Raw genomic sequence first — 17,947 nt, 5'->3', positions numbered from 1 at the left:
AAAAAATATCGTGGCATATTTATGGCACAAGGTGAAAAATTAAAACATAATAATTCGGTTTAAAATTTCCGGTGCATTCATTTAAAAGGTGAACGAGCCTTTTGATTGGCTTCCCAGCAGCCAATGGAATTTGAGTAATTGCACCAGGCTATTGTGTAATAGCTGGTTGATTTTCTTGAGAAAAAGCTTATTCTTCACTTTTACAAATAACGGAATCATTAACTAACCATTATCAATGGACCTTTATGGTAAAGTGCTTCAACGCTTTGGCCTGTTTGGAAGACAAATCAACGATATGGAAATCTCCTGAATGCCTGATGTCAGTCAGCAACTCTTTTAAACCAATTATTTGGTGTTTTATGGGTGAAAAATAGCAATAGCACGTTAACAACATAGTTCCATACATCATTAAGTTCCCTTTATGTTAAGTCTCATTTCTTTTTATTCCTTTGATCCTGGCTGTTTACATGGACCGTCATGACAGGTACAGGCATTTTGCTGACCGCAAAAAAGCAGTCATGCCTTTATCGCTGTTCAGATCTTATTTTTTATTGTATTTTTCGTGAATAAATGTACTCAGGGGCAGAGTGTCAGCTTCTAAACATGAAACAGATATTAGAGCTTGTACAGTTACAAGCATACTTATTGTGGCGAGAGAAACAGAACTCTGGCAGTAACCAAATGCAAACCAGATGGAGTGGAGAGATTGCAGGAGACAAAGAGCTCGTATCTGGGGCTTTTATTTTGTTTGTCTTACATTCATGTTGGCCTGGTGCCAGACCAGACTTTATCTACAGGAGAGAACACAATCTATCAGGTCAGGCTGACTGTGCTTGTAAACCCAGGATCACATTCGCCTTGCATCTGGTCGCAGTAATCACAACATATAGAACTCGGTTTTCCTTTATTTCTGTCGCCAAAATTTTTGGTGACTGTCGATAAAGATTTGCTAACTAGAAAAGAGAAACAGCAAAAAAAACAGAGGAGATGCAACAGTCCACGCATGCAACAGAATCTAGAAAAATAAACATTCTTTCAATGCCCTTTACGTTAACATGAGGTCACAGTTGTGTCTGGGCGTGAGTGACAGTAGTCTTTGAATGAGTGGATTTCTTCTTTATTTTCTTGAGGCATTTCAAAATGTCCTTCTCTCTTATTTGTTACACGTTGGAGTTGAGTTGTCACAAGATGCGATTCTTTGGCACCAAGTTGATACCAGATTCAATAACCTGAACATTTACCATCGTACCAAGCGAAAACTGTCATTTTTGTGCCAGTGCGCAAGAGTTTATGTTGAAGTGTTAGTTCATTGGTGTTTTATTTTAGAATATTGAAAATGGTACTGAGAAGTGTGCAAATGCAGTGGTATTGGTACCAACTCCTGAATTTGGGGTTTTGTTCCATCCCTACACTGGGTCAAGTTAAACTGACTGAAGTTCAAATACCTAGAGAGGACGATCCTGCAGTTGGAAGTGTAAGTCCCTGAGAAAAAGCAACTTGAGTCTTTCACAAACAACGTTGGTTACTCTTCTGAACTCCTTTTGAGCTTTCTGTTCGTAGGTTTCTTTTTCCATCTCCTTTTACCAAAATGGCTGATGAACAGGTTATTGAACCTCTCGTCCGCCTCTTGCTCCTCCCTCTCATCTTTGTACCACGGTCCCCACACACCACCGTTGTACTGTGGGTTAGAGCGCAGGTCTTTGGCCGGGTAGCGTACTGGAACTGCGGTTTTGTTGTACTGTGCAAGCCTCATGAGCATTTTCTTCACAATGTGAGGGTAGCGCTGAGACAAGTCCACCCTTTCAAAAGGGTCAGCAGTTATGTTAAACAGCCAGAGGGATTTGCCTCGGTCCCAACGGACGCGTTCGTTGTGCCAGCGATTGGTCAGCCGCTGGTTGGAGAAGGTCTGGGGAGGCACCCAGTCACTGTACCCAGGGACCCCTGTCAGGAGCTTCCAATGGCCCACCCGCAGTGCAGCCTGGATGGCTGTGTTCCATAATCCATAACCAGCTTTCCATGAACCATTCTTTGCTTTGATGTAGATTGGATCAATATTGTGAAGAATGTCCTGGCGGGGCGATGGGCGGCCCTCACTGATGGCCTCCCAGACATCATACCCATCCAGATTCAGATCCTCATCTAAAGTTCCTTCACCCAGGGTCACCAGTGTGGGGAACCAGTCAGTGATGTGGACCAATGATCGACATTTTGTCCCTTTGTTCACCAACAGGGGACTGTGAACAAAGCCTACTGCCCTGATGCCCCCCTCCCAGTATGTGGCCTTACTTCCTCTAAGGGGCCAGTTGCTTGCACCAGCTAATGGTTGGCCTCCATTATCTGATGAGTAAATTAGAACTGTGTTGTCATAATAACCCAACCGTTTTAGTGCTATTGTGAGGTTGTGGATTGCTTCATCCAGGCAGGAAACCATTGCGGCATATTTCCGACGGTGCAGATTTGGAATGCCCTTATAGCGCTCCACGTAGCGGGCAGGAACCTGCAGTGGTGAATGAACAGCCTGATAGGCTAAATAGAGAAACAGGGGCCTGCGGGGGTTGTGTTTAGCTAAGATGCCGATAGCCTTTCGAGTAAACATCACGGTGGAGTACATGCCGCGGTCTTGTTCCCATGCAGCCTCTTCACCTTCATACAAATCATAGCCACACATGCCGGGACCATCACATTTATAGTGGCTGTAATAATCCCCACTTCCCAGCAAGGAACCAAAGAAACTATCAAAACCACGCTGGGTGGGCATGCAGCCACGCTTGTAGAAGCCCAGGTGCCACTTTCCCACCATGTGTGTGGAGTATCCCGCTTGCTTAAGCTTCTGGGGCAGAGTGACGTTCTCCAAGGGTAGACAGTTGGGTTGAGATGCTCGGATGATTGAGTGTTGAAGACCGGTGTGGATCTGATACCTGCAAAATACATCAGTTAAAACACATTGTTAACACTGTCCATGAATATATGAACAAGTTAGGCAACATATTCATTGCTAAAGGGCTTCCTTCCCAAGAGGACATACTGGATCCCCCCACGCCCTGACTCTGTCTCTGACTGGCTTCAACTAATTGGTGCCGAAGTACCGTTCAGGCATTCAAAGTGAGATCCAGTCAGGGGAGGAGTGGATGCAGGTCTTCACAGAACACAGGAATAAAAACCATAAAACAATAGTTTATTTTGATGGAAGACTTTGTGAGAATATACAATGGTTTTTTTTTTTTTAATATCCCCTCTACATAATCTCTATTAACAGATTCTGCATATAAATACAGAATCTGTAGGCAAGGGAGAAAATGTCAGGACAGGAAAGCTTCTGGATTCCTTGAGCTGGCCTCGGTTGTGCCCATGTAAACAGTCTGTGTAGAGTGCAAAAGCGATGGAATGCCTTCCTTGAATTGCAAGTTCAGAAAAACGACAAAGCATGGTAATGGTTTGAACATGTGAACTGAGTGTAAAATGGCTATTTTTGAAACACTCTGCTTGCATTTGTTGTCCTTCAACTCGATACAAACGTGTCAGTTTGTCATATGGACTGTCAGCAACGAGGGACAGACGGAACACGGAAGTCTTCGACCGAATATCCAGTGGCAGCAGTGGAACCCAGAAATACTGTCCCTTGCTCACAGAGGCTGTCGTCAGAAAGAACTGATAGGATTCAAGATTGCCCCTGAAGTATCTGTGTACCCCGACTAAGGGGTACTAAGTACCGTTAAGTATGTATCCATTATTTTTGCACAAGAAATTCATTACTGTACCTGAGGGAAACACTAAGCCAGATGTTTCAGTCAGCCATCACGTTACAGCTGATGGTATTGAGCCCCTACTTGTAATCCACTGAATGGCATTTACTGGTTGGCTGTGTTTCTGGAAATGCTGAAAAGTCTTTTTTCTGTACTGTAGCTGTCAAGAGCTGCACAGTTCTGTTACAAGCTGGTCCAGATAAAAGGCACTTACTGCATGAGGTTATATACATCATGTCACATACAGTACTACTGTGGGATTTAACAATGTCATAATACAAACAAGACTAGACTTCTCTCAGACTCTTTGAAGGAAACATGTTGTGTAGTTGGAAAAATTAAAACTTTGTATTTAAAATCACACATTGATACATTATTCAGTCCAATCATCATGAACTCCTTCCAACGCAAACACACTCAAGCAGACACAGGAGCGTTTATAGACTAGTGATCCTGACACTGCCTCGTGTTCAACTGCTGGTTAACGGAGCCGTGAGATAGCATGGATGGGTGATAGCGGGTGGAGGCTGAAGGCCAGAGGAAAAGCAGAGGACCAATCGTTCAGACCAGACAGAAAGAACACAATCTATCAGGTCAGGCTGACTGCGCTTGTAAACCCAGGATCACGTTCACCCTGCATCTGGTCGCAGTAATCACAACGTAAAGATTTCTGTCGCCAAACTTTTTGGTGACTGCCGATAAAGATTTGCTAACTAGAAAAGAGAAACAGCAAAAAAAAACAGAGGAGATGCAACAGTCCACGCATGCAACAGAATCTAGAAAAATAAACATTCTTTCAATGCCCTTTACGTTAACATGAGGTCACAGTTGCGTCTGGGCGTGAGTGACAGTAGTCTTTGAATGAGTGGATTTCTTCTTTATTTTCTTGAGGCATTTCAAAATGTCCTTCTCTCTTATGTGTTACACGTTGGAGTTGAGTTGTCACAAGATGCGATTCTTTGGCACCAAGTTGATACCAGAATCAATAACCTGAACATTTACCATCGTACCAAGCGAAAACTGTCATTTTTGTGCCAGTGCGCAAGAGTTTATGTTGAAGTGTTAGTTCATTGGTGTTTTATTGTAGAATATTGAAAATGGTATTCAGGAGTTGGTACTGAAGGCGGCGCGGTGGTGCAGTGGTCAGCACTGTCGCCTCACAGCAAGAAGGTTCCGGGTTCGAGTCCCGGCTCGAGCACGGGATCTTTCTGTGTGAGTCTCCATGTTCTCCTGTTCCTGTGTGGGTTCTCTCTGGTACTCCAGCTTCCTCCCACAGTCCAAAGACATCAAGAGAGGACGAGGCTGATTGATACTCTGTGAGTGTGAATGGTTGTCTGGCTGTGTGTTGGCCCTGTGATGGACTGGCGCCTCTCGCCCATAGCCACTGGGACAGACTCCAGCCCCCCCGCGACCCTTAACAGGAATAAGTGGAAGAAAATGGATGGATGGATGGATGGATGGAAAAATGGTACTGAGAAGTGTGCAAATGCAGTGGTATTGGTACCAACTCCTGAATTTTGGGTTTTGTTCCATCCCTACACTGGGTCAAGTTAAACTGACTGAAGTTCAAATACCTAGAGAGGACGATCCTGCAGTTGGAAGTGTAAGTCCCTGAGAAAAAGCAACTTGAGTCTTTCACAAACAACGTTGGTTACTCTTCTGAACTCCTTTTGAGCTTTCTGTTCGTAGGTTTCTTTTTCCATCTCCTTTTACCAAAATGGCCGATGAGCAGGTTATTGAACCTCTCGTCCGCCTCTTGCTCCTCCCTCTCATCTTTGTACCACGGTCCCCACACACCACCGTTGTGCTGTGGGTTAGAGCGCAGGTCTTTGGCTGAGCGTTTATCGTCTGGTGATCCAGACACTGCCTCGTGTTCAGCTGCTGGTAAGCGTAGCCATGACATGGTGTGGATGGGTGATAGCGGGTGGAGGCTGGAGGCCAGAGGAAAAGCAGGGGACCCATCGTTCAAGACCAGACAGGAAACACTTGTGACCTCGAGGTAAAAATCTTGCAACGGCCACTTTGGCAGCAGACTAAGATGGACCACATCATTGATTGTAAGTATGAAACACGCGCAAATGTCTCTATGTTTAACAAGCTGAGAATAATTATTATGTTTGTTGAATTCAGAAACTTGGGTGTCATTTAATGACAAAAAATCAAACATGTCAGCCTGCTTGCATGACGGTAAGAAGGTGATTGATAAATGTGTTGACATTTTAGTACACAACCAGACTCCCCGGAAATATGTGAAATACGTCAATGGATCGTTCTGATTATCGCTCCAATTCATCAAGCTGCTAAGAAATTTTCTGATTCAAAAGTTTTTATTTTTTTCATTTTCACTTTATATATTTCTTTCCATGCCAAAATGATCGATGTCGGTGGTCTTTACTTCTCAAAATCAATAAAACAGACACTCTGAGAGCACATGCTGCTACCAAGGTGGTATGATGTCATCTCGATCTGGGTCAGTTCCAAAATCTAATTTTCCCTCAATCTAAATATTATGATCTTTCCGATATTTAATCACAATCCATCAACAACTGAGATCTCATGATCTCTCCGATACAGAGGAAATAACTTACGGTAACTGACCTATTCGAAAATTGTTTTTAAAAAAAAGAGCGGCCGTCCATAAAAGTCTCTAACTGCCCTGAAAGTAACATTTCTCAAAGGACGACCCACCCCCTGTTACAGACAGATTTACGCCAGTTTGAAACACAGTCAGAACAAGCACGAGCTGAGGAGAACGAGTGGGTTCACAGCCAAGCAACTTCATATTTCTTGAGACCATGACGTTCGGTGTTTTGGCAGACGATGAGGCAAACCAGCTGGGACTTTGGAAACAACGACAGTAATCTCTGACTTCACTCCCTGCCGCTCTGCATGTCTGCTTTCGCGAATAGATCACAAGAGGACTGCGTCAGAAGCCTCTTCACCCTTCTCCACCTCTGCCCTCTCTCTGAGGTCTCCGGTGCACAGTTAAGCTGTCATCGGGGAATGAGAGTGAAAGTGAGCGTTTGGTTGCCAGAAAGAAGGATTCCACTGAAGGAGAAGTGGAAGCTTAGCATTATCCAACCCAGTTGCACCGGTCCTTCAAGGCTGACACAATCTTGTGTGTCTTAGCAGAGCTGTGAGCACAGCGATCTATCCCCAAAGTCCTAAATTCAACAAAACAGTACAGTAAGACCATATTACCAAGTTACGTATCATTGCAAATACAAACATGCACACTGCCCCTGAAGCTGAGATCCCCCGAAGGTTTGGCGAGCTGTGCTGCACTGAGCGGCCATCTTCCGAGGACGACTACTAAAACAGGCGCGATGTGATATCGTAGACATTTTTTATCATTGCGCACAACATATCCAAAAAAAGCTGCTTGACCCTGTCCCTACTGTGGGTAGATAAGGAGTTGCCTTTGTGCTTTTTTTCCGTGTTTTTTTTGGCAGTGTACAGGAAAGCCGTTAAAAGGGGCCTTTATATACTCTTGGTAGAAAGCAATATGGAGGGCGGTGTTTCTATGGTTACTGCTTTATATCTTTTGCTCCAATGTTGTTGTTTTTTTCCAAGTTCCATACTGATGACACATTGTCGCATGCTGTTAATTAAATTTAGACATGCTGCAACAAAAATTTGCATACGTTCAAGGAAGAGGTAAGAAATTTCCTCACCGCTATATATATTTTTGACAGTGGGAGCCTTGACTGCCTGTTGTATGTCGGCAGTGGTAAATTACCGTGGGGAAGTGAATTCAGATTAAAGCATTTCTGTCTCCCGATTTTTTTCTTCAGCCATTAACGCCCTAAGCTGTAATAAATAGATATTAAATCAAATGTCAGCCTTTTTTTTCATTAGTTATTAATAACTTCTAATTCTTTGTGTAAACTCTCGTGGTTTAAGTGCTCACTTGTTATTAAAACTAGTTTGTCCTGCAGAGTTTATTTATTCGGCGAATTCAAATGTATTTAAACATTGAAAACCACACGCAAGGAAAGCTTAAATGAGAGCAAGAACGCGCCTGAAGGGCCATACACCTTTAAGGGGCGGGGGGGGGGGGGGGGGGTTTGCAAATGGATGTCCTCAGGAAACCCTGACCAGTGACGTCCGTTGACGTAGCCACCAACGCCGGACACTGCGGGAGAAGACACCCAGAGAATTACGCTGTCACTACGCTATGCAAAATGCCATCTGGGTTCAATGCCTCTGCGGCCTTTGGAAATAAATAAGAGAACTTGGCAAACCAACTCTCATGGATTAAAAAACTGGTTCCCAGGACCTTGGAAACATTTAACTCATGAGGATTATAATCATAAAAATAATATGGCAGTATTCTGAATTTGATACTTCTATTCACTGCAAGTCTTTGAGGTGAGGTCAGTGATTTCAAAATGAGACCACACCAACCCTGATGGGAGCCACGGAGGAGTCTTGGTTTCATATGGCGATGGGAAGAAGGTTTTTTTTGTCATTAGGTGGTCTGGACAGGATGAGCTCTGAAACCCAGCTACAAACACCAACGCTGGGGGAGGCACCGTCCGTCTGTCATTAGGCGACAACAAGACGTGGATGCAATGAACTGCGAGGAGGCGTACGGGCAACATGTGTTTGCGGGACAGCGAAAGCATCAGAAACAAGATGTCAAGTGAGCCCGGGACAGGAATGTGCTTCTTTGGAAGAAAAAGAGAAGCCTTCAATCCACTTATTGAAAAAAAGGATCTACATAATTAACTGAATGCATCAAGTACTTGTAAAATCGTTTCATAATCTCTACATTTTCCACAAGTGAAGTAGGTAGTAATTTAACCCTATTATTTTCCCATAAATGTCTATTAAAATGACTTTTAGATGTCATGCTCTACTCTACTATCTGCCATTTAGGATATTCACTTTTCCATTTCAGCACTTTGTTTAATTTAGGATTAATTGTCAAGCAGTTGATGTTGCCTTCGAGCCAAGACAGCAATAGGATGGAGAGGGAGAGGCTTTTCAACTGTGTGTGCGTGTGTTTATATGTTTAAAGATTTGAACCCTCCGGAGCCCCTGCTCCTGAAGGTTTCTTTCCGTTGACATACCAAAAGGTTACAGCCGTGTAATGAGAATGTCATGCTAAGTGCAGCCTCTGATCCCCCCACAAATCATTCAAACCGGCTCAAAGCCTTGATGGGGAAGCTGTTCCCCCTGAACCAGCTTTGTCTCTCTTTGACCTGCGATGGGGTTTGCAAGGGATCTCTAGTCTTAACATGTTTTGTAGCACCTGAAGGACAGTTGAAGGACCTTTATTTATGAGGCCCAAAAATAAAGACTGCAATAACTACGGCACTAAGGGGACATTCCTTCCCTCCTTGCTTGCCACTCCGACTGATTTGTATCTTCTTTTAAAGCCAAGCAGGGGACCAACTGAAAGTCCAAACAGAAGGGCCAAAGCTCTGGGGTCAGGCATTTCCCCATCCTTGATCCAGCATGGACTCCAGCCAGGCGCAGGCTGAGAAATACTTCTAGCAGACAGTGGCTCGCTGCCATGTCCTACCCACCTGGAATGCTGATGAATTGCGAGATGAAAACATGGGAGTCTCAGAGGCTGGTTTAATCCCGCTATCTCTGGTTTATTTGTACAACTGCTGAGCCACAAGGCCAACGAATCACACACGTCATTAAACTCAAATCCCAGAGAGAAGGCAATTGCTTGAGTCCTGCAAGACAAGTGCACTGGCCGCTGAGGTTTGAGAGGTTTCACAGAAATACTGCTACCCAAGCCAGGACTTTCTCTGTTGTTGCTGCTCCACTTACCATCAGGTTCACCTTGGGATATTTGGCCAGTCAGCGTGTCGCCGCACCCTTTGAGATCTTACTTCAATTCAGCCATTTAAGGTTCTCACTTTTCAACAGACCTTCGTTTTCATACAATCTCAGCCAAACTTTTCTTATCCTTCAACTAAAATACCCACTTTTTCGATTCATCGGGTATAACTTCACCTTCCTCTGACTCACCTGCCAGGGGGAAGGGACATGGTTTGAGTGAGCGAGATGACGAAGAAACTTGAGACAAGTGGGAGATGAATGTGGCCAGATGGGAGCTACAACGACAGAAACAAGCAACCCTTCCCTCCGTGTGATTTAGAGCAGGCTTCTGTTCAAGAATGACAGGAGAACTTTTTGGAATCCAGGTCAGTTCCTCTTGTTGCAGAAGCTCAATAATGACATTTAATTGAATTTTAAACCAGTTTTTTTTCTTCTTTTCCTGACAAGGTTGGCCTGACATTAAACGCTTGCGGTCAATGGAAAAAAGATGGGCGGGGTTGAGCCGGAGGATCAAATTAAGACCATATGTGTGCTTCAATATTGTCTCCACTGTAAATGGAAATGTTAACCCTCCTGTAATTTATTGGTTGTTGAAGAGCAGCGGTAATCTAAAAGAGCCCAAGTGTCTAGACGTTCAAACGCAAATGTGAGAGCAAAATGTGGCGTTCATGTGAAGAAACTTAGGGAGTCCATCCAGCGACTCGCTAAGACAGGTAAGAAGACGTGCCTGTCATTTATCTTTGACACTTCAGGAGAGCGTTTACGTGACAAAACAGCTCCATTGTCAAAATCAATAACCTGTGAAAAACAAGTTGAAGGGTTCAGAAATATTTGTCATATACTGCAAGCATTCCTGGATAATTTTTCCAATTTTTCGGTCTCGCCTTTGGCAATCCACCTGTCTCTCTCAGGAAACATCAGCGGCACAGCAGTGGGGTTGAAACAGGGGTAGTCTGGTCATCGCGCTGGTAGCCCAGAACAGCCGGTAACAGCTGAACCTACTACTTTGGATAATTAAACCAAAGACACTTACACGGACATTTAGGGTGCGTTCCCACCAGCACTGGGTACCACGTCAGCGTGGGTGGAGTCACCGGCCGAGAGTTCCCCGGCGTCATTTGTGTGTGACACAACAACAACAATGGAGGACACGGAGGCAGCGTTCTGCCTGTTGCTCTGTCTGTGGTTTTTGCTTCAACTAAAAGTGAGGGACGACAGACGGGCAAGGCTTCAAGTGGTGAAACAGAACAGCCAAGAAAAGAATGAAAGACTCCACCAAGCGATCGACCAGTATTCCACCGAGGCCAAGATGATACCAAGTAGACGACGTAAGCGGGTGAATTACCCAATCAGCGCCCCGCTACGTGTTTACGTCACAGTTTAGTCCCCGCTTGGCTCGCTTGGAACCCCAGCGGAGCAGGGACCAAAATGGTGACGGTTAGTACCGTGTTGGGGCCGGTGGAAACGGGGCCAAACAGACCCGAGCTGAAGTGAGCCGGTGGAAACGGGGCCAAACAGACCCGAGCTGAAGTGAGCCGGTGGAAACGGGGCCAAACAGACCCGAGCTGAAGTGAGCCGGTGGAAACGGGGCCAAACAGACCCGAGCTGAAGTGAGCCGGTGGAAACGCGCCCTTAGTTGCGAGGTTCATGACCCCAAAGAAGAAGGAGAAATACTGCAGATGGGATATTGGATCATAAATATCACGCACAGATGTAGACACCGATGTTACTCTCATATCAGCTGACTTGATGCATGATCAGACGTTAAATTAACATGCTGATTGAAAAACGATCCAAATTCCACACGATAGCTTGCACTGGACCATAAAACTGCTGTAAAATAACATGAAACACAACCCTAATCCATACAAAACTACTGCAGCCAATTATTCTGAGCTACGTAGATTTAATGTAAATGCATTTTTATCTATTTTATTTTTTTCTCTTTTCCAAGAAAAAGCATAATCTCAACCACAATAATAATAATAATGTTCAAGAAAAATAAACTCTGGTATTGGAATCAGTACCAGTAGATGTGTATCAGAATAATACTGGAACTGAAAAAGGTGCATCTGTATTTACTACTACTGTAAATACTACTTATTGCCTCATATGAAAGCAATACTTCCATCAAAAATTTGCTGCTTTGAGCTCACAAAACATCTTTTCCCTCCTGCATCAGCCGATCACGAAAATTTAGCTTGAAGCTACGGTCAGCGATGGCTAACAACAGCAGAACGGTCCAAATCCACCGTTTACAAATTTTCAAGCGGTATCATCCATGTCTTCTTTATCCAGCCCTGTACTCAGCAATCCAGAAACAGCTGATTTGAGATTTTTTTTAAAAAGTAGAAGATTTTAATGCCTGTTCACGTTGTGCTCAGCGCATCGAGCTGGCACATTCAGTTCCACCTCATTCGTATTTCTAGCATAAAGGTTTCCCGAAGACAACAAACGCCGCCGACCGATCTGGCATCTGATGTAACTGATCTACGTCAACTGTTTCTCATTGTCATAACAAAAACGTTACGTTACAAACAAACTCAAAAGGAGCACAGCGATCGACGTAGCACTTTAGATGTTTGACACGCGTTTCAAAGATGCCTCGTCAAACGGGAAAAAAGAAACCGGGTCTCCTTCACGTTGCCACTCAACTCAACAGTACACCGCTCGCAACCCATCAGACTTCATCGCAATGTAAGTCGCTTTTAATTTGAAAGAACGGGCCACTGTGACAAATATTGTTTCTCTAGATTTGTAAGTAATTGACAGCTATGGCCATCAGGGTATCAGCACGGAAAAATTTCGATCCCTGACTGCTGCTGCTGGAGGAGGCTGCAGACCTGAAGAGGCTCAAGCTGCCACCCGTAGCTCCACCTGCTCACGTCCCCGTCTGTCCATCAGTCTCTCGCCTTTCTCTCTCTCTTTATCTCTTTCCTTCTGCATATCTGTCTTCCTCCATTATCTGTCTTTGTCTCTGCCCTGCTCTCCTGCTCTCTTTCCCTCCAACCGGTCAAAGCAGATGTCCGTCCCCACTGATCCTGGATCTGCTCCACGTTCCCGCCTGTTAAAAGGAAGGTTTTGGTCGCCGCTGTTGCAGGATGTGCTTGCTGATGGAGAACTGTTGGGTGGAGGTTCATTGAAGGAGTGTGGGACTGGACCTGCTCTACTGGTAAAGAGTCATGAGAGAACTTTGGTTGTGATTTGGTGCCTACAAACAAAACTGACTTGATTTTTAATTTGGTGCCAATATGACTGACATTCCAACAGTCCAGATACCAGATTGATTGTCACTATCTTCCCATCTGTTTCTAACGTCCTGTATCTCCACCAGTAATTAATGCATCATAGTCTCACGAGCACCGTCATGTTCTCAGAGTTTTGGCATCGACGTGATACCAGAGTTACCAAAGTATCAGTGTTTGTGATATCTGTGCCGACAATGGAGACCGAGATGCCGTATCACTGCAGGTGGGGATTTACAGTCTGATGCTGTGCTGACTCAAATCTACACGCTGTTCTGCCAGTTCTCACTCTGGTGTGCAGGTTAATATAGTTTGCTACCGAAAAATTCTATTATTTTACCGACGGCTGCTGATCTTGCATGTGGTTGTCCATATTTGGTCGGTGACCTTACAAGACAGCAGAGAAACACACAGACCGGCCGGCTGTAGCAGAGGCCAAAGAGAAATAGAAAAGTAATAATAAAATCTGATTACATGCAGCGAGCATGCAGCTGGGTTCAGATGCCGGTGGTTACCATGGGAACCGGTCGAAACAGCCTGTAAAAAAAAAAAAAAAAAGTAATCAGGCTTTTATGCGCTGCTTATGTTTTGGATTCATTCCTTAGTCCTGATATTTGCCTTGACAAGTCTCTGCAAGTGTGCCAGAGAGCTGACGGAGCAAGCTGATGTTCTGATGTTAGCACAGATGGATCGTGGTCCTTCAGTTCTCTCACACACACACACACACACACACACACACACACACACACACACACACCTTTGTAACCATCCATTCAAGGCTACAAAGCGAGAGACATCGGTGCGTCCACACCTACAGTTCCACGTGGACGATCACTGCAGCATTTTTCCCTGCTCAGACTGGAGAAAAAAAAAAAGAGCAGCGGTAGTTGTGCTTCTCATCATCTCGGATGTCTGCAGGAATGAAACAATGCCCAGCCGCCCTCCTACAGGACGTTGTTTTTTCTTCTTTTCTCTGCTAAGGAGCAGGACAGATGGGGGGGGGGGGGGGGGGTTACAGAGCATCACAACCAAAGAGAAGCTGCCCGGTAAACAAACTACAAATCCAGACTACGTCCGCCCTCGCAAAAACACACGATACTGTACGCGTTTCCCACTCCTGCCACTCAGTCGCTCTCGACGGCTTCCTGCTGTTCCTTCCTGCTTTTGCGTACGCAGATCTATTGAGACAGAAAAGGAGCAAAATCAAGCAGAAGAGCTTGTTCGGATGCTCTACTAGCACAAATCGCGAGCGGGCCGAGAACAAGTCCAGTCCGTCTCACTTCTCCGCTCTAAACTTGTCTACATTAACCGAATATGCTTGGGTAGTATGCCAGACCTTTTGCTCAATATTCCATTGCTGTTCGCACAACAAGGATTCCGTTTTTGATCAGAGAGAGTCACAGCCAGTTGGGAACATTAAGATGTCTGTAAAGCGTCACCCTACCAGATGACGTGCCCCGATCATCCTTGAACCTGGAACGCTCGCAAGATTTGTCAGAAGGAGAAAATTGGACTCCAAATCAGCGCGCTTCTCCTGTATGCTAACACTCACAGAGAAAAGCACCTCGCCAGCGTTCCTAGCGGATCTCTTCCAACACGCTCCATCACATTTTACAGGCTTTATCGAGAGGTTTGTCCAGATGTGGATATTTTGAGGGGTTTTTCTGAGCAGGGTAGTAAAATTCCGTAGTTTTAAAAAGGACAACTTTTTAGCCTCCCAATCAGTCGCTGGTGGAGAACAGAGTAAGAGCTCCATCTGCAGAAAGTACAAAATCGGTTCCTGTATTCCCCATCTCACGTTCTATTTTCTTTTTTGCACCTTTGTTTTTGTTCAGATTGTCCATTCAGTTGTCGTATGAAGGTAACCATGAATTCAGCGCCGTCAGTATGTCGCGGTACTTAAGAAGTTCAGTCGTTAAAGTAAGGTCTTTCTAGATGAAGAGCGTCGTTTCTCAATATCTTGAAATATTTCGACATCTCTACTTCACAATGAACATTGGGGATGTACCCAAGGGCTGAAAAATAGTTCTGAATTGTATCAAAATCATGGCAGGAGATGATAAACGGCGTATTAATGTGCCGCAGAGATGTCCCAGCATGCTAATGGGATTCTACCGACTTAAAAAAAAATAAAAAATAGCATCTTTGTTTGACTGACAGCCTTGCGACATCACACCGTGATCACTTCGATATGTTTCTGCGTTCAAATATGAACGTTGACACAGGAATGTCGATTCATTCTGATGTTGGGAATCTTATGGCAAATCGGTAGAACGACACTTGGGGAAAAATAGAAGCAAATTCAAAACAAACCTTTTCACTTCTACCATTGATACGCTGAGAAACATTTTTCGAAAAAAAAAAAAATTGGGGGAAAAAAAAATAGGGAAATTAATGGATGACAATGAGTTCTTGAGTTTGAAACTGTTTAATTATCTCTTCTACTGTCATGACAATTTCGGTGCAAAGTTCCCGAATCAGAGGCAGCGAGTGAAGGTCTTTCCACCGGTAACAGTCGCCTACGTCCCTCAACGCTCGTTTTTGTCAGCGAGGGCGTCTACGCGGACACACTCGACAGGAACGAGGCTTCATTTCAACTATGAAAGAGCTCTGGCAGGTGCAGCCAGCCCACTCTGTTCCCCCAGGAAACGGTGCGTGGAGAGCCGTACCTGCCGGTCATGAGCTGGCTCCTCGACGGGCTGCAGAGCGGCTGCACGTAGTAGTTCTCCAATTTGACTCCCTGCGCCGCCAGCCGGTCCAGAGTCGGGGTTTTAATCTCGGAGCCGTGGTAGCCGACGTCCCTGAAGCCTTGGTCGTCCACGAGGATGAAGACGATGTGTGGCTGAGTGTTTGGTTTGTCCAACTCGTTCCCTCGTCTGCGCAGCTCGGCCGCCCAGTTTTCCCACGACATCTGAACGCTCCACGTCTGCGAGATGATGAAACCGAGGAAGAAGCCCACCGGGACCCACAAGACGAGCATGTTGAACCGGTCTCGGAGCTCCAGCAGCGGTTAGTGCACATGTTCAGGGGGAACAGCAGCACTTGGAGATCGGGTTCGCATGGTAGTGAGTCCTTAAAGCTTACAGACCCCTGACACCTCGGCGGTTTGAGAGGGCAAACCTGTCGCTGGTTCCACGTGTAGAACACTGCATCCCTATGAGGTGTAACACACACACACGCACACACAAACTCACTAAGTTTCAAATCAGCTGTTGTCAAAAGACGAGCAGGACTTGTTCCAGACTTCTCAAAGACAGGGAAGCAGCAGGCTGCGGTCCACTGCTCGTGTCCTCCATCCTGTCACACCACTGTCCGTTCCACACAGGGCTGGAGACGGGCTGGACTTGAGGAGAAGACAGCTGTTCACGACTACGCTACCAAGATGCGTTCATAGGCAGCTCTAACACACCTCCTTCTAAGATTGGGGGGGGGGGGGGGGGGGCGTCATCTGAAGACAAGGAACCGCCCCCTTTTTATGGAAATGACTACCTTTGACATCATACCACAAGATTACACTTTATGCTAATATATCACAAATATTACAAACACTCAAGACTTCCCATGTCTGTTTCGAATTAGAAGTCCTCTCTGCGGAAAGAACGCTTTTTTTTTTTTAAAGGTCTTTTATTGTGGACTACTTGTAAGGCTATCGTATTCATTTTTAGTCTATCACTGCAATCCAGACATTTAATTTTATGCTTTAATTTGAGGGCAGCGTCAGGAAGTACAGGGTCCTAATGGTCCCGCCAGCAATGCATGCCTGTTCTGTAGCACACTTCCACCGGACGCTACCCGGCAACTGATGATTTCATCCGTTCAGACAAAGATAAAACGCAGAAATGTTCGAGGCTGGAGTTGTATGGCACGTATTCTGCCAGTTTTGTTTTTTTTTTGTGTGTGTGTTTTCAAAAAAATGACAGGCGATTATTTTAAGAAGGGGACGACCACAAAAAAAGCGCTCCATTTGTGGTGTTCATGCAGTCCTTAATACTACCAATATAAGTCACACAGCTCATAGCAGCCATGGCACAGACGAGGGATACTGCATAGCACAGAAAAGTTCAGCTTTTATGTGATGTCATCATGTTTATCGTGCCTAAATATAGGAACCTGTGTGTTTCTTATCTGGATTTACTCTCATGACAGCTGGTAAAGCACAGAAAACATGCTGGGGATGTCATAGGGGAAGAGTGACGAAGGAGAAAACAAATTAAAAGGATAACCAACCGCAACTCTAGCTTATGATATTTCATGATATGAAAAGATATTTCAGCTTTTTTTTTTCTGCTTTCCTGTTTTATATATTGTTTTTTTTTGTGTTTTTTTTTTATAAAACCGGAGCTTTTAAAAAACAAACACTGCCGGTACGCAGGTTGAAATGGCCGGTCTACAGCTCTGTAGCGAGAGATTTGATGAGATTTATCTCTGCGCTGTGTTCAGTACAAGCCGAGGATTTGAACTTGCTCGGTATCAAGTATAAGTCACAAAAAAGTCAGAAATGCTTGGATTCCAGATGGACTGTGACAAGGGCAAGGCTGGAGAGAGAGAGAGACGTAAATCGCACGTAAATATACATAAAATAGTAAAATAGAAAATTCTCTTGGAGGGAGGCACGGTGGTGCAGTGGTCAGCACTGTGGCCTCACAGCAAGAAGGTTCCAGGTTCCAGTCCCGGCTCCATCACAGGATCTTTCTGTGTGAGTCTCCATGTTCTCCCTGTTCCTGCGTGGGTTCTCTCTGGTACTCCAGCTTCCTCCCACAGTCCAAAGACATCAAGAGAGGACGAGGCTGATTGATACTCTAAATTGACCGTAGGTGTGGCTGTGAGTGTGAATGGTTGTCTGTCTCTATGTGTTGGTCCTGTGATGGACTGGTGACCTGTCCAGGGTGAACCCCGCCTCTCGCCTGAAGGCTGCTGGGATAGGCTCCACCCCCCCCTCCCCCGCGACCCTTAACAGGATGAGCGGTAGAAAATAGATTGATTTTTCGTGGACGTTAACCGTTACCAGAAATATATGCAATGGAATTGCAATTCATTTTAATCATACAAATTGAAACTTTCAAGATTTGATGGCTCAGTTCACTGACGAATCAGCACTGATAATCTTGATAAGCAAGCCAGTTCATGTACAAGTAAAAGAACGTCCAGACAAGCCTG

The 17,947-nt window shown here is 45.0% G+C and overlaps 1 protein-coding gene across 2 annotated transcripts; it reads right to left on the bottom strand.

Annotated features, from left to right (window-relative positions):
- Positions 1 to 462: 462 nt before the first annotated feature.
- arsj (arylsulfatase family, member J) lies at positions 463 to 16,164 on the bottom strand. Of its 2 annotated transcripts, XM_086197634.1 has the most exons (3): positions 15,460 to 15,515; positions 13,265 to 13,327; positions 463 to 2,918 (listed from the first exon to the last, which is right to left on the bottom strand). In XM_086197634.1, coding segments are annotated over exons 2-3 (1,398 nt in total). In that variant the 5' UTR covers positions 13,267 to 13,327; positions 15,460 to 15,515; the 3' UTR covers positions 463 to 1,522. The 2 variants fall into 2 exon arrangements, with proteins under 2 accessions (XP_086053760.1, XP_086053759.1); XM_086197633.1 differs by lacking the exon at positions 13,265 to 13,327 and having other exon boundaries at positions 15,460 to 16,164.
- Positions 16,165 to 17,947: the final 1,783 nt, after the last annotated feature.

Source organism: Aulostomus chinensis, chromosome 24 (assembly GCF_037954235.1).
Source record: "Aulostomus chinensis isolate RoL2024-O1b breed Wild chromosome 24, RoL_Achi_v1.0, whole genome shotgun sequence".
NCBI classification, from domain to species: Eukaryota; Metazoa; Chordata; class Actinopteri; order Syngnathiformes; family Aulostomidae; genus Aulostomus; species Aulostomus chinensis.
The sequence above is the reverse complement of the archived record's forward strand: the minus strand, read 5'-3'. Positions and strand labels throughout refer to the sequence as shown.